The sequence below is a fragment of the Erpetoichthys calabaricus genome, chromosome 6 (genome assembly GCF_900747795.2).
Source record: "Erpetoichthys calabaricus chromosome 6, fErpCal1.3, whole genome shotgun sequence".
Taxonomy (NCBI): domain Eukaryota; kingdom Metazoa; phylum Chordata; class Cladistia; order Polypteriformes; family Polypteridae; genus Erpetoichthys; species Erpetoichthys calabaricus.
The window spans coordinates 67570998-67594329 of record NC_041399.2 but is presented as its reverse complement, the minus strand read 5'-3'; the positions used below and the strand labels follow the sequence as shown (position 1 = coordinate 67594329).

The 23332-nt window shown below is 39.5% G+C and overlaps 1 protein-coding gene across 3 annotated transcripts in view; it reads left to right on the top strand.

Moving 5' to 3' along the window:
• impact (impact RWD domain protein) overlaps window positions 1-10465 on the top strand; it is a 404211-nt gene extending 393746 nt beyond the window's left edge. Inside the window, exon 11 of one of the 3 annotated variants that reach the window (XM_051928923.1) lies at window positions 9108-10465. In XM_051928923.1, the coding sequence (XP_051784883.1) occupies window positions 9108-9167 (60 nt within the window). In that variant the 3' untranslated portion in view covers window positions 9168-10465. The remainder of the gene's footprint in view (window positions 1-9107) is intronic. The other 2 variants (XM_051928924.1, XM_028803654.2) reach the window with 2 other exon arrangements.
• Window positions 10466-23332: the final 12867 nt, after the last annotated feature.

Genomic DNA, 23332 nt, shown 5'->3' with positions numbered 1-23332 from the left:
TGTACCACTAGATGGCACCATACCAGCACTTAACCCTACACACAGACACTGGGACACACCAAGCAGCAGTTTAATCTCTTCTTTTTCCAATAAATAGTGCCAAAGCACCTCCACCACAATAAACAATTAAATCAATCACAATATTAATCAAACAAATCTCTCCTCCACACCTCCCAGCAAGCTCTGTCCTGTGCCTCCCAACTCCAGCTCACCTGCTGGGTCTCCAACAGTCCTTTTAAATAGTTTTTGACCCGGAAATGCTTCTGTTCTTCCTCCCACATGCCTTGCCAGTACTTCCGGGTCAGCTGGAGAATTCTGGTTTTAATCAGCCTGGAAGTACTTCGGGGCTTCCGTTGTCATAGTCCATTAATACTTCCGGGCTAGGTGAGAGTTTGTTCTCCCACCAACTTCCCACAGCATCCCCTAGCGGCACCCACGATACCCAGCAGGGCTGAGTTGCTGAACTCCAAGTCCCATAGTGCCCTTCGGGCATCTGGGGCACCGCTGCAGTCCAGGGAAGCTGCCATCTACCGTTGTGGTGTGAGACAGTGTCCTTGATAAGATGCATTACCCCATCTTTCTATTACTGGGGTGTCCTGGCCGGGATAAACTGCCGGCCATCCCTTACAAGGTGTAATAAGACAAACAACTTTACAGTGAGACTTTACTGATCAAAGCAAATGTACTTAAATACAGAATGATGTAGTTACAGACGTTTACGCAAGTATCATGTTCCCTGTCCTCACTTATAACAAGCACTTGGACATAGGCAGTTAATGGATGTGTTGACCAAATTGTGGATGGACATACAGTTTACATTAAAGAATATTCAGATCTAACATCTGTGTGTTCACATTGCAATGGACTGGTGCTTGTGCCCTAGGCTCTAGTTTTCCTATGACCCATTTTGGTGAGACGAATACACTGAATTATTGAAAGTGCTTAGCATGAAAAGGCTACAGGTAATATACTGAGTATATAGAGATCAAATCATTACTGTCCACAAATATGACGGAGAAAAGGAACATTTTTTTTACAACATGCAAATACCAACTCTTTTTGCAACACAGAACATTAATAATACAGTATTACATATAATAAACATTTACAATGCATACTGGTAATTTTTTATTCATAAGATAAATTGTATTGAAACACTAGGAAGAAATTTCACTTTTTATTGTCATTGTTGGCCTTTTCCCCTGGTTATGAGTTTTGTCAGATTTCAAGTTTCACTACAGGCTCACATCTCCCAAACTACGACGGAATAGGAGCACAGATCTTTAATCTGAATCCAAATTACTGCTTTTGTTCTATCAGACCAATTGCATCTTTATGTTATAAATTTGTCATACGTTACTGTAATAATTCATTTAGCTTAACTTACTATCATTTGCAAAGCTTAGAAAACAATGCAAAATAGTCACTCTTTACCTGTAACCTCAGAGTCTAATGCTTTTAAATTGTCGTGTGCTTTGTGATAAAACTTAAGGGGTTAAGTAGCTATCTTAGTTTGCATTGCATAAAAAGTATTTCATATGCAACCTCAGTTGCTCAGTGCCATTCTTTGTCTTGTGCTTTAAAATAAAACCTTTGCTTTTCCGAAGTCAAGCACTTCTCATAAGATAACAGGAATTCTGTCTTTACTGAAGACAAACAGTGGTTTGTTGCTGATGCAGATGTGAATTCCTTATGGCACATGCTCCAGTTTCCTACATTGTAAATTTACCAGGAAAGTGAAGGGTTTGTTAGTTAAAGGATCAGGCAGGAGCCATATCAACATAACTGACGAGGTTTAATACACAGAAAGCCAAGAAACTCGTGACAAAAGTTGAAGTCCAACAATAACACAGCAAAGGTCACAACCAAGAAGATGTTTGTTGCAAAATAACTGCAAGAATGTAATGATGTAACATGTTGCAATGCTTCTTAGTAGGTGCAAATCTAAACAAACTGGTGGTGGTGTTTGTTAAAGCAAAAAATTAATCCAAAATGTCACCAAGTGATGTCAATAAAATGATGATAAAAATAAATAAAACTTTCAGCAGAAACAGTTAAATAAAAATGCAATAGCGTTGACTCGAAACTCACTTTATGACATAAACTTTAAAGTCATGCCATTTTTTGCCACCAGCTTTGTTTGTGACAACCGGTCTCCTGCAAAACGTATACCTCATTTTATTGATGAAGAAGCTTCCTTGAAGATAAAGCAGTGACATAAATACAATATATTTAAAAAAACTGTACATTTATTTCTAATCTGTTTATCCAGTTTAGTGTAGCATCAGATACAAGGCAGTATCCAATCTCTGGACGGGCACCAGTCCACCACAGGGCACCCCCGCAATGTCCAAGATAGCTGGGAGTTTGGGATGCAGGGCAGAACCTTTTGAGCATGTCAGATCATCCTGACATGGACCGTGTTGTTATTTTTTAAAATGTACTTTGGTAGCATTTTAAAAGTCAAAACTACATTGGCAATTATTTTATATTTTACTGTAGAGAAAAGCCAAGCAAAATGACACCTTTTATTGGCTAACTAGAAAGATTACAATATGCAAGCTTTCGAGGCAACTCAGGCCCCTTCTTCAGGCAAGATGTAAATTGAACATGGGAAAAGTGTAGTATAAATTAAATGTATTATTATTATTATTATTAAGAAGAAGAAGTATAATAATGATAAAAATAATAATTGTGATGAACTCATTTAGCATTATTGTTTTCTGAACTGATTCATTCCTTTACAGAGCATTGGGTGTAAGCAGGAACCAACCCAGCAATCTTTTACATACATTATCAATAGCAGGTGCCATCACAATGTTCTTTTCAAGTAAATATTATACTCCAGTATTAAATTTACAAATCAAGTATTAACAAAAAAGAAAGAAAGAAAACAAAGCAAATACAGAAAAACAAAAAACTCCAGTATGCGCCCACAGAGATGTCTGACAAATTTTAAAGAGCAAATTTCAGAAGGAGCTGAACACATGAAAGCAGTTTTACTGTAAGGCTACAGAGAAGGATGCATGGAAAAGTAACAGTAGAGGGAAAATGAATCATATTTGGGTGGGTAGGGCTTTTCAAAGTCTAATCTGTGTACTTCTGTATGTAGTGTCGAGGTGACAGTGCTGTCACCTCAGTAGCACAGAGAGCTGAAGCTTGTTAATGAGGGGACTGCAGCTGAAAAGCCAGAGGGAACAAATCAAGTCAAGTCAAGTCAAGTAGAGCTTTATGGTCATCCTAACAATATACTTACAGTACACAGTGGGACGAAATATCGTCCTCCAGAGTCAAAAGGTGCAGTACACAAGATATATATATATATAACTAAAAAACATATACAGTATTAAGTAGTATTATGTAATCCAGAGAGTGTGTGGAGTAAAGAGTCCAGTGTGGAGGAGGGCAGCATGGTGTTCAGGGAGCCGGACTGCTTGGGGAAAGAAACTATTGCACAATCTCGCAGACCTGCTCCTGATGCTGCAGAGTCGTCTTCCAGATGGAAGAGGAGGTAAACAGTTGGTGGGAGGGGTGGTGGGGGTCACCATGATGCTAGTGGCTTTATGAAGGCAGCGTGAGGTGTAGATCTCCTGCAGACTGGGTAGAGAGCTGCCAATGATGCACTCAGCAGTCCGCACAATTCTCTGAAGGGCTTTGCGGTCGGAGGCATGGCAGTATCCATACCAGACTGTAATACAGCTGGTCAGGACGCTCTCTATGGTGCCTCTGTAGAAGGTGGTAAGTATGGGTTTAGGGAGGTGCATCTTCTTCAGTCGTCGCAGGAAGTAAAGACGCTGCTGGGCTCTTTTTGTAAGATTGGTGTTTTTGGTCCAGGACAGGTCCTCTGTGATATGAACACCTAGGAACTTGGTGCTCTTCACTGTCTCTACTGTGACACCATCAATGTTGAGTGGGAGATGGACAGCCTTTGTCTTCGTGAAGTCAACAATCAACTCTTTTGTCTTTTCAACATTAAGAGACAGATTATTGTCTTTACACCAAAGTGCCAACCGTTCCACCTCTTCTCTGTACGCCGCACCATCGTCATTCTCAATGAGTCCCACTACTGTAGTGTCATCGGCGAACTTGATAATGGGCCATCAGTCCAGACCTGAACATCAAGACAGATTTAACTGGTTATTTCAGGACTAAATTTTACGCAACTTTCACTTGCGGTTTTTGTATTAAAATGAAATATTTAAGTAATGCAATGATACGTATATCCCCAAATGTCAGTGACTAATGCAGATTCAGCTCTATCATCCTATAATTATTTTTCACCTACCTATTGTCATGCTCTGTTTCTGTGTTTACATTTCATGTGTATGTTGTTTTAATGGATACCAAGAAATATTATATTCTGGCAAGTACTGTATGTACAGCACATTCTGTTTTGCACTAATGCCAATAATATACTGTAGCATGACTGACAAGGAGAAGACATCGGCAGGATAAGTGCCATGCCAGAGGCCGTGAACATAAAGCATTCCTAAAATGTTGGCCTATCAAAGGCTTGAGGCTCAGTTCTGATGATGGCAGTCCCTTCTTTTGAATGTTATGATCCTGAATGTGCAACTGACTGAGGCGTTTTTTTTTCTTTCTTCAGATAAAAGCACAAGATTAGACAAACTTACAATTAGTGGACTCCGCAAAGCAAGAAATCAAGGCGTTACTGTTTTTTTCAGACCCGAGCATGCTGAATCTTATTTCCTTAATTATTATTTTGCTGATGCCTTTATCCAAGGCAACTTACATCAGTTATGACACAATTTTTTACATTTCTTTTGGTTTTTCCAGTTGGAGCACAGGCAGGTCCAGTGAGCTGCTCACAGTCACACTGTGTCATAAAGACATACATACTCACTTACACAGTCAGGCTGGCCGGCCAGATGAAGCTATCTTTGGACTGGAAGAGGAAGCCCAGGATACTCACTGCAATTTGCAAAGAAAGAAAATCACCTACAAACTTCATGCTGGCAATGGTGTCTGAGGCGTGCTAGTAACAATTTCACTGTATGCTCTACACATGACAACAATTTTGAACTTCAACATTTGAGTGCTACAAAAAAGGTATCCCGCTTGGAGTCAAGCCAGGGTTCAAAGTTGGATTAAAGCATTGTTAAGGTCAAGCCATCAAATTCATTTCTTTTGTAAGGGCTTTTTAAACATCCACTAAGCAGTGTGGATAATAGCTTTCAGGAGTAATCGAAAAGTTATATTACTCCTTTGTAATGGTCTATAAATGATGTAAAGTGAAATAAAGCAAGTTTCCTAAATTAAACCTTTATGCATGGTATTGGTTGGCTATACAAAGCTGAGCATTGTAATTTGTTTTGTTCATGGCTGAGTACCCAGAATTTACAATTTTATGCTCTTTAAATGGCTTCCATTTGAATGTTCTGACTGCTTTGTTGCCAATGTAATTGTTGTCGGGAGAGACTGAGACTCCTTTCAAGTAGCTTTAACGCAGAAACGCTCCGCTGCTTTAGAAAGAAAAGCATGTACTGTGTAATTTCTGTGTGAGTAAATCATCAGAACAATTGATTGAAAGAAAAAATAATCTCTGTTAAAAGGACACAAACACATGGAAGTAGTCAGTGTAATTAGGTTGAAAAAACACAGTCTTGATAATATGTTATTAAATTAATGAGAAATAAGTTGAAATGGCCCAGAGTCTTTTGAATGAAACCCTTCATTTGAGTAAATTGCTTGAAATTTTGACAATGCCGTTTTTCCTTAACTTCATATATTTTAATTATTGGCCAGAATGAAATTTGTGTCATCTCACAGTTTTCTGGACAGACCAGTTGTATAACATGCATGTTCATCCACACCTACTGAGCAAATTCTTTGGAACACTCTACTAATACTTTGTAGGGCCTGCTTTTGCTCTGAAAACCGCCTCAGTTCTCTGTGGCATGGATTCCATGGAACATTCCTTTAAAATTCTGCTCCATATTGAAATGACTGCATCACACAATGTCTGCAGATTTGTCAACTGCACATTTATGCTATGAATTTCCCATTCTACCACATGCCAAAGATTCAGATCCAGTGACTGGGAAGGTCGTTGAAGAACACTGAACTCATTGTGATGTTCATAAAACCAGTCTGAGATGACATTTGGTTTGTGACATGGTGCATCATCATGCTGGAAGTAGCCATTAGAAGATAGGTAAATTGTGGCCATGATGGGATACACGTGGTCAGCATCAATACTCAGATAGGCCACGGCATTCAAGCAATGATTGGTATTAACAGGCCCATAATGTACTAAGATAACATTTTCCACACCATTACTCCTCCACCAGCTTGGACTGCTGACACAAGGCAGGTTTGGAGCATGGATTCCCTACCAGTATGTGTGCCTCAGCAACAATCGAGATTCATCGGAGTAGCCTACATTGTTCCAGTCTTCAACTGTCCAATTTTGGTGAGTCTGTTCCCACCACAGCCTCACCTTACTGTTCTCGAGTGACAGAAATGGAAACCAAAGTAGTCTTCTGCTGTTGTTGCCCATTTGCTTGTCTGCTCCCCACAGTTGTACAGAGTGGTTATCTGAGTTCCCGTAGCCTTTCTGTCAGCTGTCCCCTGATTTCTCTTATCATCAAGGCATTGTTGATGTACAGGTCTTCCTCATAATTTCCTCAGCAGGTGGTATGTATTCATTAGCCTTTTAGAATCACATTCAGGTTTATAAAAACGGAGAGGCCTCTAGGTCTGTCAGACTTATTTGGCTGTCTTTTAGCTTGTGAGTCCTCTTTAGCGCTCACCTTTTTTTACAAGATTTTCTCTCTGGCGTTAAGAACTGAGAACTTGGCAATTATAAAATTAAAGCATAAGAATATAAAAAACTTTTCTTTTCAAAAGAATAGGTCATTGTCCATTTTTTCATGATAAAAATGACATAAAGCTGTTAAGGCTGCTTTCAACAGCGCCACATGGTAATTTCATTTCTCTCACTACAGTTTTCTGTAAAGAATTATTTACAGACCTTTGTATGAATTTATACACAATTATGTTCACCTGCACCCCATGTTCTTGATGAAGAACTCTTTTACATAATGGCAGGTATCAACCCTACTAGGTTTAATATATAACATGTAGGGATAATTTGATTTTAGTCTTGTGCATTAAAGCGTGTGAGGGATGTCTGACATTCTTGACCAGCCAGGACGCCTTCAAGATGGAATAACAAAGGGAAACAGCATGCATAGGGCATTGTCTCCCCCAGACTGCTAGATGACAGCCCACCATGAGTTGTGGCAGCACCACAGTCTCCCATAGGCCATCATAGGAACTGGAGTTCCTGGACTCAGCCCTCTTTGTTTCCATGGGTGCCACCAGGGGGTGCTGCAGGGACTGGGGAGTTCTATCTTGTCAGGCTCTCACCTCACACAGAAGTCCTTCTGAGCTACAATTTCAGAACGCTGGAAGTGCTTCTGTGTGTAACATAAAAGGAGCTTCCTGCCACTCTTGAATCAAGCCTGAATCGGGAGATAGGAGACTGAAGCTTTCATGGAGGAGTGGAGGCAGTGACAGAGAGTGAGTGAGAGAAGGCAGAGAGAAAACAAAGCATTGCTGTGTGTTTGCTGTATTGTGCTTGGTGCAGTGGGAAACACTTACAGAGAAGGGCTTCCCACGAATAAACACTTCTTTGTGCTTTTACACTTGTGTCTGAGCCTTTGTGTCTGAGGGCTTGAGGAGGTGGAGAGACAATCTTTTATGTTATTTTAATTGTATGTATACAGCAGCAAAGCTTTTGAATAAATAACACTTAAATTGAAAGCCTTTTAGTTTCCTGGAAATGGGAAAGAATTTTGTCTATCATTTCAACAGGCCTTTAAATACTATTATATCACTAACCACAACAGAATTTAAAGACATGCAACAGAGAGAAAAGCCAAGCAAAATGACACCTTTTATTGCCTAACTAAAAAGATTACAATATGCAAGCTTTCGAGGCAACTCAGGCCCCTTCTTCAGCAAGATGGGGCCTGAGTTGCCTCGAAAGCTTGCATATTGTAATCTTTTTAGTTAGCCAATAAAAGGTGTCATTTTGCTTGGCTTTTCTCTACATTCATAATGGCTAACACGGTACAAACACCCTAGTACTAAAGACATGCAACAATAAATGATTTCAAAACAATGCACTTTATTTGAGTGGTGTAAAGCACCTTTAACATCTGCGTAGTTATTTACACATCAGACATTTCTTTTTCCAGGATTTTGGTTTAACTGTTGTAATAAAGAACACAAACAATCATAAAGGCTTGGGGTTTCTGGCCCCGTATACTGTAAAGTAGTTGTGGTCAGTGTTTTTCCCGAGTTACAACAGACAAAAATGGTAGTGACAGGCGGACAATTTATGGGGTGGGACTGGAAGCAGGCAGACAGAATGCTGGGAAGGAACCATGGTGGCAGATGGGAGTAATGATGTCATCAGAAGGGGACCAGAGGGAAGGAAGGGACCCAGAAGTGGCTGGGTTCTGTTAGCGAGTCCGGGTGAATTCATGGCAGTGATGCTTCGTTCTTTCTGCGGAAATAAAGAAAGAAAGGTTAGTACCCCATCGTTGTCCCCTGGTACGATATGCCACGGTGCTATTTGGTTCCCTATGCGCTCATGCATGACATTGTATACTTTAATGATAAAGTAAATCAGTGTTTTGTTTGAAACTACTGCTGGAGATTCTGGGACAGGACACCAGCTGCCATAGGGGACACTCATCCACACACTACGCTTACACTGGGCAACCTAAACCTGAAATCTTTACATCTCAAATTAGTTTCTTGGTGAAGCCTACCAGAACAAACTCTTTTGACTCTTGTGAAATATGCATTGTATCTTTATTATCATGGAGTGTTGCTAAAAGTATTAGTGTTAAGATAATGTGCTCTGCCATACTGATGGAAAGCATTACAGTATATAAAATATGTAAACTGCATATTAATGTGCACCTCAAGAGATGTTTGCAAAAATGTATCTTTAATTCATTTTACTTGAAAGACCTCTGCTTTATCCACACGTATTCCTAATGTTATTGTTTTAAAGTGAATTTGAGAAAATAAGCATTTATAATAATTTCAATAATTTCTGTATCTTTCAGGATGATTCAGCCAAATCTGCAGACAAGAAGAAGAAACAAAGAGGCAAAAGGGGAAAATGAATTGTTTGATTTATTTGAAGGTTTTCTTTCTTCTTTATTCTATGCAGCAATGATGTATGAACTCAGTTCTCTTTCTTTGTAAAATGCAACTGTTTACCTCGATTGTTACTTTGCATTGGTAGGGGCCATATCTGCAAATCTAATTATTGAATCGGTTTTAGTATTTTTTAATTGTGTTTACTGTTGACAAAAACATGAACTCAGTCTAATATGAATTGTTCAATTTGCTTCTGACTAATTTTTGTTAGAGGGAATTATCAAATTGTACTATGAGTTGCATTTTATTGAATAAAGAGAACATTAAATAATGTAACTTCTCATTACAACTCCAGTTTTACAAAATTAGTATAGGCTCCCTCCAAATTATGCACAATTGCTACATACCAATTTGGGGATACACGGAAAGTCATTTAATTCCCTTTTTTGTCCTGCAAAACACAGTAAAGCTGAATTTTTGCAGTTTACCCAGACTGTGTCTGATGCTGATTTTCATGTGTGCATTGCTAGCAGTGATGCTCGATTGTCTGTACAGTCATTCCAAGTACACCTCACTGCAACTTGCGGAACGAAGCAGTGCTGGACATTCAAGGGTCTGTTTGTCACAGTCACAATCTGCTTGTGTGTTTTTGTGTATTACCTTGAGCATCATGGCTCCAAAGCAGAATGTGAAAGAGTTAGAAAAGCCCAAAAAAGAGTGAAAGACTAGTACTTTGAATGTGTAACTTGAACTGATAAAACAAAGGTAAACAGCCTTTTAAAAAAATGTTATTTAATGAAAGGATAATATTTTATTGGACTTTGCTTTGATGACTAATTTTTGTTGTTATACCCTTTTTTTTGGAATGGGTCTCTTTGAATTTTACGACAGGGTTGGGGGGGAAGTGCCTCAAACAGGTTTGGTAAGTGTTTCTCTGCTAAAGCCTCTCCCTCAACCCCTGCAGGGAACCCAGGCTGCCTAACTGCCAAGCTTTACCTTAACATATGGTTTGGAGGGCAGGTGTGAAGTTGTTCTATCTCCCCATTGGTCTGAAGTATGGCTATTTGGAACTGGCTTGTTTCAGAAGCCTTTAAGTACCGTGACGTCCTATTGGCTCTTGGGGTTGGATAGAAAACCTATAAATTTGCTCACTCCCTCACTTCCTCTCTCTCTTACCAAACTGATGAAGACCATCTCACACCATGAACTGAAAAGGACAACACAATGAAGAGCGCAGCTCGGCAGCCATATTGGGACAGGCATGCGGCCTGTTCTGAAGAAAGCTGGCCACAAAATGATGCCTTAACGAGAGACATTTTTAAGTAACTAACAAATCTGTATGTCGCCTGAAACTACACATCACCATTTATCAGGTTGTATGGTTGCCAATATTCAAATGTATTTTGCATATTGTTATTATTTATGAATATTATCAATAATACATTGTTTTATGTGTAACTTAACTCCTGCTTGTCTTTTACTACACCTAATTGCCTGAGGTTATAAATGTAGAAGGGAAGGTGGGGAGAAGTTATATACTATAATCCCTTAGAAACAGTTGAAAGTCTGGGAGATTTGAGGCATTCTGACAAAGGCTACATATTAATAATACAATAGAGGAAAGTAGAGTAAAATATTACTCTACCAAGACAAAACAGTGTCAAATTACATTTTTATACAGTATATGTATTTACATTTATTTATTTGGCTGACACTTTTATCCAGTGTGATTTATAAATTCTGAGATACAGTTGGTTACATTTCTTTCTGTTTTACCATTTGGAGCTCAGGGAGGTGAAATTACTCGATTTTGATCACACAGTGTCAGTAGCAGGATTTGAACCCACAACCTTAGGGTTAAAAGTGCAAAGCCTTATGCAATATATATATAAGCAATCAGACAGTAAAAAGTAGATGAGCTACAGAATTATCAGTAAAAGTAAATCTGCAGTAGTTGATATTGCACGTGCATACAGATCAAGAAAATGGTTATACTGTATGTGAGATGTATTTTTCCAAATCTGCTTATTCTTTTACTGGTTTCATGATTTGTAGGAAAATGGTAAGGCTCTTGAAAAGTAACTAGACATAGTCAAAAACCAGGAGATCAAGAATTACTGCAACCTAAACCAAAACATAAGACAAGATCAGAATGGAAGAAATCAAAAACAGTGGTATTTAGCTAACAGATCATTAACAAAGGTAATAGCAAGGATGGTTTTTGAATCTGTTATCTTAGATATGAATATGACCGCACATTTTATCCTGTTGTTTCATGACTGATGGTTCATTACCTCAGAAGGCACACCCCTGAAAATGAGAGCTCTAAAATGTTTGCAGAACATCCCAAAATAGTTCAGTATAACAAAATGAAACCATTAAGCAAAAAACTAATGTTATTGCCAAAATTCTCGGGGTAGAAAACCCCAGCCTAAATGCAAATTCATACCAAAAGAGCCAGGGAAGTTTGAAATAAAATTAACCAAGAAAAAATGCCCAACACCAGAGTTACCTTTTCCCTCCATATGAATTCTTATTGTAATATTTTTAATTATGTCTTAAAAGATTTTCAAAAAAGTCTTTGACAGATCCTCTAATTTGAGGAATTAGATTTTCTCTAATTGGAGATAATATGGAATGTCAGTTACCCACTGAGTCATAAAATGTGGGTTGGGATTCTTCTAGGATCAAGATAAGTCTGTGTGCTTGTACAGTAGTGGGGTATGGGCTATTACAATCAGTTTGTCCTTCTCCATTTTAAGTCCATCTGGGAGTATACCAAACACAGCTGTTAATGGGTTAGGAGTGTTTGTGACACCAAGACTGTCTGATAAGTATTTAAAGATGATTTCCAAAATGACGTTCAGCTTGAGTGTATTTCATGTATCGCTGACTTCCACTGCTTTACTGAGTTTTTAATTGAAAGGTCCTTTCCCTCCATACCCTAGAGCAGTGGTCCCCAACCTTTTTGACAGCAAGGACCACTTTATTAGATGCAAATTTTTCCACGGACCGGTCGTGAGATGGTTGGGGGGGGCAGTTTTATACACAATTTACATAACATTTCCATTATTATTAAAGTTATTAAGCAGTTCGCATACGTTTGCAATCTGAGATTTTTCTTCTTTTTTTGCATATAACAAAGACATATGCTTTACATTTGCCAATCCAACAGATTGCACATCACAGACATTAACACTGCAATCTTTTTTTCGTGTCTGCCGTTTCTATAGGAGGGTGACCATGAGTTAAATTCCAATGGATGTTTTTCAAATGTTGACAAGCAATAAGCAAAATGAATCACTGAAAACCACAGAAAACAAAAACAGCAAAAAAAAAAAAAAACAGTACGAGGAAAGTTCGAAGAAAGAGATTTTTTTTACAATGTTTTCTGTTTGGGGATCGTTGTGCAAACGTGCACAACTGAGCTGCGACCACAGATCTAACTGCTCTGTGGATGATTCGTTCAAGCATTTCAAGGTCACTTCGTTGTAATGAAAGCATCTGTTGAATGTACTTCGTAGTAACGTGATTTCTATAGACTCGCGTCATATGGGGAAACTGTCGGGACCATAAAAATACTTTGTTGTAATACTCTCTCACCTCAGTCTCTCTCCTCTCTCTGCACCGCTGCAAAGCCCCGCCCGTCATGCGTTCTGAAAAGTCTGAGTGAGTCGCCGTTGCCGGCAGTTCTCTCGCGGCCCGGCTGTCAGACGGCTGCGGACCGGTAGTGGGCCGCAGACCGGGGGTTGGGGACCCCTGCCCTAGAGGAGATTCATTGAGATATTTTTTTTTTATCATTGAGATGTTACCAGTATTGCCTCTGAGACAGGAATGGCAGAGAGTCCTGGACATTTGGGTAGGTTTCTTTTAACAAAATTTCTAATTTGAAAATACTGGAAAAATTGTGTTGCTGGAAAATTAAATTTCAAGTATAATTGTTCAAAAGATGCAAATATGCAAATATGTTATCTATATAGACTTCTCTAAGTATCGTTCTTTCCAAAGATTAAATACTGAGTAGGTTCGAGTGGGTTGAAAATTGTGTAGCAGAGTTACAGATAAAAGCTTTCCTGCCTTGAAGCGCATCCTTCATTGGTTCCATATTCTGATTGTGTGTATGTTTGCTGCCCAGTAATAAAATTGAAAGTTAGCTAGTGCCATGCCACCTTCTGTTTTAGGTCATTGTAGAATCATTTTTGAATGACTGGACATTTTGAATTCCAGACAAATTAGGTTATAATTGAGTCTAGTTTCTTAAAGAACAATTTGTTAATGTGTATAGGGATGCTCTAAAATACAAACAGAAGCTTAGGAAGGATGTTTATCTTGACAATTGTGATTCTCCCTGCTAAGGTGAGATATAAGGGTAGACCATCTGTTAACATCTTGTTTGATTTTTTCCATGCTGTTACCAAAATTGTGTTGAAAAATACCTTTATATTTACTTGTGATGTTTATTCCTAGATATTTAAACCTTTGATAGAGTGATCACATAAGTGTCCCATCTACTATTGTGTGCTGGAAAAAGCACAATTTTATTCAAATTAATTTTGAGTCAAGATGTCTTTTAAAATTCTGCTAGTATGTTAAGGACTGATGGTAAAGATATTTGTAGGTCTGATATATAAAGCACAATATCATCTGCGTAAAGTGGTATTTTCTGTTTCTTCTCTGATAATCCCCTTTACCTCTAATATATTTTAAAAAATGAATAGCCAATGGCTCAATCGCTAATGCAAAAAGCAATGATGATAGAGGGCACCCTTGTCGAGTAGCACGTTCTAGTCTGAAGTACTCTGAGTTAGTGTTGTTAATATGAACTGAGAGTTCTGGACTGGCTCAAACTGAATTTGTGCAAAGTGGTGAACAGATGGTCCCATTGGACTCTGTCAAAATCTTTTTCTGTGTCCAAGGATAGTAAGATCTCTGTTGTGTTAGATTTCATGGGTGAGTATTGTGAACGAGCCCCGGACACAGACAGGCAGACATGGTACGTTGCACCACCACACGTTTATTTACACTATATACAACAAAGTTCCGTGCCACACAAACACACCCCAAGACTCCCCCAAAGTCCAGGCTTCTCACACAGCCTTCTCTCTCTCTCTCTTCGTGGGCCACTCTTTTGCCTCCTCCCAGACCTCATCCTTCTCCTCACCCGACTCCAGTTGTTAATGAGGGGAGGCGGCTCCTTAAATAGGCAGGCGGCTGATGACCACACCCTTCCACCTGCCACAGTATATTACATTAAATGGACACCAATGGTTTGAAGCTAAGTGTGTGCCTTTAGTAAATCCAGTTTAGTCTTGTTATATTACAGAAAGAAGCACTTTCTCTGTCCTTCTTGCTAAAGCTTTGGAGAGTATCTTAGTGCTATTATTCAGGACTGAAATTGGTCTGTGATTCACATTCTAGTAAGTCCTTATTTTTCTGTAATAGTAATGGAGCTTATTTAGTTGAAGTTTTTTTTTTTTTTTTTTATAAATAACATTTCACTAGGTACCCACCAGGGCCTGCTGCTTTCTGAATTTGGAGTGAGTTTATAGCATCCAGTAATTCTGAGAGTGTCAGATGTTTGTCACATTCTTCTCCATTAAGCTGTGGTATTTGCCCTGTATCAAAAATACCTTAGATTGTACCTCATCATCTTCAAACATGTTGGAATAAAAGTACTTATAGTACTCCTTAAATGTGTAAGATATATTTTTATGGTGTATGATTTTATCTCAAGTTGCATTGAATTTCTGTTATTGCATTGCAAGATCTTATAAGTCATCTCTCCATGTTCATAATAATGATCATTTGATTTTTGTTGTTAAGAAACTAAATTCTGATTGTAGAGCCTGTCTGTTCCTGTAAAGTGTCTAATTTAGAAATGTGGCCTAATTACAATCTATTCTAGAAATCTCACTGATTAACTCTGATTCCTTCTTGGTCTCCATATTATTATTATGAGAGAGATATGAAATAATTATAATGTTTAAATGGCAGAACTTTGAAACAACCACAACTGTTCCTAGAGATGGCTGCCTGGACAAACTGAGCATTTGGGGGTGAAGGGCCATGGTAAGAGAGGTGACCAAAAACCAATGGTCATTCTGGCTCAGCTGCAGAGAACAACTGTGAAGACAGGATAAACTTCCAGCAGGACAACCATCACTGCAGTATTCCACCGATATGAACTTTATGACAATGAGTGACCAGACAGAAGCCTCTCCGTAAAAGACACATGACTGCCTCCTTTGAGTTTGTAAAGAACTGTCAGACTGTGAGAAGGAAGCTTGGCTGGTCTGATGAATCAAAGATTTAACTGTGGGGACTCAATGCTAAGCGTCATGTCGGTAGGACACCAGACACTGCTCAACACATATGAAATACCATTCCAAAAGTGAAGCAACTGGGACACTGGTGAGGTTTGGAAGAAAGTTGAATGGAGCAATGTACAGAAATATCCTTAATGAAAACCTATTTCAGAGTGTTCTAGACCTCAGACTGTGCTGAAGGAATGGCTTCCAACAGGACAATGATCCTAAGCACAAAGCAAAGATAACACAGGAGTGGCTTATGGACAGCCCTGTTAATATCGTTGAGAGGCACAGCCAGAGCCCAGATTTGATCCAATCAAATATCCCTAGTCAGACTGTTTGTGACTGACGTGACAATTACAGGTAGCTGTCATCTAGCTACTTAGGTTTTGTACATTAACATAAACGACAGTTTGCCAATCCATTATTCTCTCAAAAAATATAAATAAACTGAAAGCTGCAATAGTAACTGAAATCTAACATAAGAATGAAATACAATTACTTCATCTCTTTTACTTGTTATCACTGAAGCATTTCAATAATAGCTAGTGCAAGTATAACTTTTATAGAAGGATTTGTTACCTGTCTTTTTATTTCTGTAATCATTGCTCGGTAATCTGCTCTAATACCAGAATTATGGTGGATAATTTCAGAGTGCAAGCTGAAACGATTAGAGTTTACAAAAAAGAGAACACATCTCTAAATGTTTCATATTGACTGAATTCTCTGTTATTTCACAGCTTTCATAAAATATATATTAAAAAACAAAAATAATAACCATAGACAACGGTAGATTTCCTGATTTGTTGGGCTCATCGTATTTACCATCTACATGCCTTAATGGAAGCTTTTTTTTCCCCCTAAAAAGGTAAAAGACATTTTACTGTTACTGTTTGCCTTTATGGCTAGCATTGCATTACAATGTATCAAATAATACTTTGTATCTGTTTTAATATGTAAAATCTTTAATGAACCCTTTCCTTTGTTTTTACTGTTCTAAATATGTATTTGTTGATCATTTTCTAATTATCATATTTTCCTGTTTGCATTTTTGCCCTTTCTTCTATTTTCTTGGATTGGTAGTGCCTCCTATAGGTCTGTCTATCCCAAAACAACAGGAGCAGAAAAGGACAAAATCTAAATTGCTGTGTACCCCTTTGCAGTCCAGCAGGCCAGGGTCTCACAGATATATTTGCATTAAAGCCTCACCCATTTTTGGACAATGGTGCTCAAGCACACAACCTCTCCTTCTTGGTTCCTGCTGCTGTTTTTCTGTTTCTGGTGTCTCACCCACCCAAGCTGTACCAGTAAAACTGACAGCTGAGGTTGCACTCCACTTCACATCTCAATCTCAAGCTAGCTTTACCCTGACAGGTCTTTACACCTGCATCACCTTGGTCTTACCCTGATCCAAAACTCATCATCACTTTTGGAATCCACTCCATGAATGTCTGCAGTCAATAGACCATAGTGACTCTTCTGTCAACTCACATTTTAATATGTTAATGGCGCCAGACAGTGGGAACGTGTTGCATGTTGGTCAGACATAGGAAGTAAAAATGTTAGGTTTGAATACACAATGGGTGGTTGGAAAATCAAGAGTACACCTTATGAGAAGGATGTAGGAGTCATAGTAGACTCTTTGCTATCGACTTCCCGACAGTGTTCAGAAGCCATTAAGAAGGCAAACAGAATGTGTGTGGAACACAAGTCCACGGAGGTTATGCTCAACCTTTATAACACACTAGTGAGGTCTCATCTTGAGTACTGCGTGCAGATTTGGTCTCCAGGCTACAAAAAGGACATAGCAGTGCTAGAAAAGGTCCAGAGAAGAGCAACTTGGCTGATTCCAGGGCTACAGGGGTTGAATTAGGAGAAAAGATTTAAAGAGCTGAGCCTTTACAGTTTAAGCAAAGGAAGATTAAGAGGTGACATGAGTGAAGTGTTTAAAATTATGAATTGAGTTAGTACAGTGGATTGAGACTGTTATTTTAAAATAAGTTCATCAAGAACACGTGGACACAGTTGGAAACTTATTAAGGGTAAATTTTGCACAAACATTAGGAAGTTTTTCTTTGCACAAAGAACCACAGACACTTGGAATAAGCTACTAAGTAGTGTGGGAACAGTAAGACTTTAGGGACTTTCAAAACTCGACTTGATGTTTTTTTGGAAGAAATAAGTGGATAGGGCTGTTCTCGTCTAGAGTGTTCTAATGTGAACATACAACATTCTCCAGGCACTACAAGTAACAGAGCTGCAGAATGATCAGTAATAATATATCTTTAATGTGTACTAATTGGCAGTGTACATATGTACAGATCAAGAAATTGTACAGATCTATTTCATGTGTCTTTCTAAATTCTTTTTCTGTTACAGGGATGTCTTCAACTGGAAAATGCTAATACTCAATATTGTTAAAAAATAGTAATACTCTTTGTACTGTTAAAAATACTATGTAGAAAATACTAATAGTATGTAGAAATACTAATACTAATACTAGGTAGAAAATACTAATATTCCTACACCTACTACCACCTATCCAAGGTTGGCTATGCCTGTAGTTTTCGTAGCTGCTCTGTCTCATCACAGATACCACACTGTAATTTAAATCTCTTACTTGGATCTTTTTCTTCCTGTTTAAATAATCTGTGCCACTGCTTGTGACTCCACCACTGAGATTACCTCCTAAATTTCCTTTCACAATGTAGCGCCCATCAGTCCTTGAATTAATTTGTTGGAGTAGCAGGATTTAGTTCACCATTAGGTAAATCAGATGTATACTGTCCTTCCACAAATAATAAAAGCCTAGGAAGAAGGTGAAGCCTGAAGATTAAGTAATCAGACAAGAAGAGAACACCACTTGTAATACTGAAGGTAATTCAAGACCAGACATTTTATGCCAGGGGAGCTTTGAAAACCCAATTTATGGCACCCTGTGTCATGGTGCCCACAAGGCCTGGCCTACAGATGTGCCCCTTAGGCATGTCAAGAAAAATAATTTGGAAGACAAGAGACATCAACATCTGCAGCTAGAGCTCAAAACTAGAACCATAACCTTAATCAATGAATGAAGCATTGAACTCAACTGCTAATCCATACCCCATTAACAAGTAGTCAATGTGAAGTATGAGGAGTAGACACAAGATGTTGGACACCTTTAAAGATCCAATTAGTACCAACCAAATTTTGAGAAGATAAACCAAACAAACAATGGTGGAGGACCCAATTACACATGAAGCCATTTTTTAAAGACCATATATAGAAGAAGAAGCTCAGTTGACAAGCAGATTATCTGAACTAAATACCATTGGAGAGTGTTGAATTCTCAGTGTTCTGCTAAACAGATTTTGCATCTCTGACTGCACCATGATCCCAAGGTAGGCCCGAATGAGTGCAGTCTAAAGGAAGATCTGGTGACTTAACCATAATTAAATACGCAATGATGACGTGCGAGTGAAGGAATAAACAAACCTGGAGGAGTGTGAATGAATGTTTGGAGCTTTGCTTGAATCTTCAGTCCCAGGCTGTTTCAGTGATCTTAATGGATTGACATCTTCAGACATTAAATCCACTTTCATTTTTTTCAGAGTGTTGATTGTTGTTTTTGCCACCTTATTCCTCTTATGCTTATACAGTTGATCTTCATAGCATTAGTCTCGGGGAGAATGCCTTATAGTTTGCATGTCCCAAGCCACTTTAAATTAGGGGTCTCCGATACAGTTCTGGTATAGCCCCATTGGGCTATGTCGGCCAACCAGTGACCAGGCGCTTGCTGACAAATACTTTACCTAGATGTGTGTGCTGGTGTCCCACTACTGGAAGAAGTTTTCTTTGATTTTGTTAAACCATCTTCAGAAGAGGGGAATGTAAAATGTCTGTTTTTTTTAGAGAAAGAGGTAACCCTGCTAGGAACACAAAGCTTCTAATAACCTAGAGCTGGATGCTAATAATTACTTTGCTGCAATTGTGCCTAAAATAAACACTTTCTTCTTCTATTTTAATTTTTTTTTCAAAAATCAGAACATTAGAGTAGCATTGTACTAATCAAATATAAAGGATAACATACCAGATACATCCATTTACTTCAAATTAAATTATATAAAAGTAAAGGAAAGATATAAAGCAAAAATCTTATTTAATCCCCACCCAAGAGAAAAGAGAGACACAAATTAAAAGGAAAACAAATCATCTATACAGTATATTTTTTCAAGAAATGATACATCGATTAATAATATTAGAGAGTCAATCATAGGCCCGAATGCCTATTTTAAAATAATATTAATGAATTCATGCTATGTTTTAAAAATGTTTTGGAGATATCCTCTAAGAGAGAGTTCTCCTGATTTGAGGTCATGTAATGTTTAGTGTTGCATACCCACTGAGTAACAGAGGTGGATTGGGAGTCTGCCAGTTACGTCTGCCAGGATACGTCTATAAACACTCCGTTAAAAGGATGGGTCAAGGGAAGGTAAAGATACAGTATGTGGAGATAAAGAGAAATTATAATTTAAAGATGTATAAGGGTAAATCTAAAAGCAAAGGCAATTTGAAAAGACTGCAGTAACCTCAACCAATAGAAGCTGAAGCAATACCACATGTTTGTGATGGCTTATGGGTAGTTCAAATACACACAGTGGGCACTCTGCCTTTTGTTTTATTGAAGCCAAGGTCAAATTAGCATGGACGCCATGCTGTAGGATTGCACCATTGTTGAATATCATAAAAAAAGAGAAGGAGAACCAGTGAACTGATGAAATGAAAACAAGAAGCTGAATTCATTTTATCAACCAATAAACAAGATTGGGAGAACAGACCCAATTTAGACCACCCATTCAGAGGCTTCTTTATATTAGCAAATACAAGAAGACAGTTGATGCAGGCAATCACATAATTTGTTTTATATATATACAAGGGCGCTCCGCACCCTGATCGTTTCGCTCGCCCACCCCCGGATTTGGTTTACTGGATATACAATTTAAAGAGATTGTTATTTTCATGGTAATTGTTAAATATACATTATTTTCACTTTTACTTTAAAACTTTTGTAAAAAAAATACTGTACTTGTCCTTTATTTCCGGCCCCGGGCATGGTTAAATCTCTGTCTCGCCGGATGTATAACGCTGCTCGTGTTGTGAAGGGGGCACGGCTGAACGCATGCTAAGGAGAAGTGGTTGGATCATCTGCTAGCTTGTTGCTGCTGCTGGCGAGCTGAGTATTCTGCTTGTTGCACTGCGCATCGATCATTTCAAAGCCTGTACAGCAGCTGTCATTTTGCCACTTCGCGTATCTGCCGCTCACGTTGTGATGGGCGGGGGGGGAGGTGGGGGGGTCGTTCTGGGGATGGGGTTTGGCTGAACGCATGCTAAGGAGAATCGGTTGGATCATCTGCTGGCTTACTGCTGCTGGCGAGGTGCGTATTCAGCTTGTCAATTGTCGTTGTTTTAAGAGCTGGGAGCACGTGAAGTGTGTCTGCCAAAAGCATTCCAACAGCTGCTAGGTTAGATGTCCGTGAACTTGTTTTAAACGTTGTCTTACTGTCTTGTCTCGCGTGATGTTAATTAAAGTGTCTCTCGCAGGACGTCAGAATGTCTTCCGAGAACATCACGTCTCATCTCCCTAGTCTCCCTTCCAAGATTTTTTTTATAATAGAGAGACAGAGAGAGGACTGAGGGAGAGAGTGTGTTCAGGACATTATCTCCCCCGAGACACTAGAGCGCATACCCCAGGGGGTTGCTGGGGCACCATGTATTCCCACAGGGCACACAAGGAGCTGAAGTTCTCTGCAGCCCTGTTGGGTTCTGTGGATGCCACCAGTGGGAGCTGTGGGGGCTGCAGAGCCCTATTATTTTGCTAATGGGCCACCCGCTGTGCACCCAGGTGAGGCTTAAAAAGAGCCAGCTGCTACTACTCCAGGAAGCCAGAGTCGGGAGGGAGAGAGAAGGAGCTTGCTGGAGGAGGATTGGAGATGAACGAGAGAGAGCGAGGGAGAAAAAGAAAAGAAAGTACTGCGTTTATCTGTACAGTAATCCCTCCTCCATCGCGGGGGTTGCGTTCCAGAGCCACCCGCGAAATAAGAAAATCTGCGAAGTAGAAACCATATGTTTATATGGTTATTTTTATATTGTCATGCTTGGGTCACAGATTTGCGCAGAAACACAGGAGGTTGTAGAGAGACAGGAACGTTATTCAAACACTGCAAACAAACATTTGTCTCTTTTTCAAAAGTTTAAACTGTGCTCCATGACAAGACAGAGATGACAGTTCTGTCTCACAATTAAAAGAATGCAAACATATCTTCCTCTTCAACGGAGTGCGCGTCAGAGAGAGAAAAACAAACAAATCAATAGGGATGTTTGGCTTTTAAGTATGCGAAGCACCGCCGGTACAAAGCTGTTGAAGGCGGCAGCTCACACCCCCTCTGTCAGGAGCAGGGAGAGAGAGAGAGACAGAGAAAAACAAAGTCAAAAATCAATACGTGCCCTTTGAGCTTTTAAGTATGCGAAGCACCATGCTTCAGGAAGCAGCTGCACACAGAAGGTAGCAACGTGAAAATAATCTTTCAGCATTTTTAGACGAGCGTCCCTATCGTCTAGGTGTGCGAACAGCCCCCCTGCTCACACCCCCCTACGTCAGCGCAAGAGAGAGAGAAAGTAAGTTGGGTAGCTTCTCATCTGCCAATAGCGTCCCTTGTATGAAATCAACTGGGCAAACCAACTGAGGAAGCATGTACCAGAAATTAAAAGACCCATTGTCCTCAGAAATACGCAAACCAGCAAAAAATCCGCGATATATATTTAAATATGCTTACATATAAAATCCACAATAGAGTGAAGCCGCGAAAGGCGAAGCGCGATATAGCGAGGGATCACTGTACTTTATTGTACTGTGCTGCTGTGGGGAATGATAGGGAAGTGATTTCCACTAAATAAACATGTTGTGCTGGAACTTGTGCCTGGTGTCTGTCTGTGTTGGGTTTGGGCAGTTGGTACACCCCCTGCAACCCACAATATACATACATATATGTGTGTGTGTGTATGTGTATATATATTGTGGCAGGATGCTGGGGGTCAGACCCAGCTGGGTTGTTTGGAAGGACCGGGAGGCAGACTATACTTTCCCTGAGCCACGAGGGGGCAACCGCCCTGGATAGTGTGGGGACCACGGGGATGGAGCGTGGAGGCTCAAACCCATTGGGGCTCGTAACCACTGCCAGGGGGCACCCCGCGCCTCATTGAGCCCAAGATATCTGCACTTCCGCCACACCTGGGAGGGTTGATGGAGGACCTTCCAGGGACTCACAGAGTGCTTCCGGGTGTGGGTGACTGGTGTGGGAGCACTGTGTGTGTGTGGGACTTTAATTGTAAATAAAACGTGTGTTTTTTAGAACTGCGGTGTCTGTCTGATGGTGTTCGGGCTAGTTCTCACAATATATATATATATATATATATATATTGTAATAAAAGACAGACAATGATCAAGGTTTGGGGTTTTTAGCCCCATATACTGTAACAAAAAACTTGGGTCCAATAATATTTCCAAAAATCATAAGACAAAAACAGATGGTTGGGCGGACAATTTAAGGTGACGGACCGGTAAATTAGAAATGAGGAATGCTGGGAAGGCGTGGTGGTGTGTGGGTGTTTTACGTCATCATTGGGGACCAGAGGAAAGAAAGGAACCTGGAAGTGTTGCACTTTGGGCTGTCCGGGCACGGCTATGGCGGCGGCGCTTCGTCCTTTCTGTGAGGAAAGAGAGAGAGATGTTAGTACGCTGCCTTTGTCCCCTGGCACAACTTGTCGCGGTGTGTGTCGGGTCCTTAAGCTGCTCCCCATGCGCTTGTGCGTGCCTATATATATATATATATATATATATATAT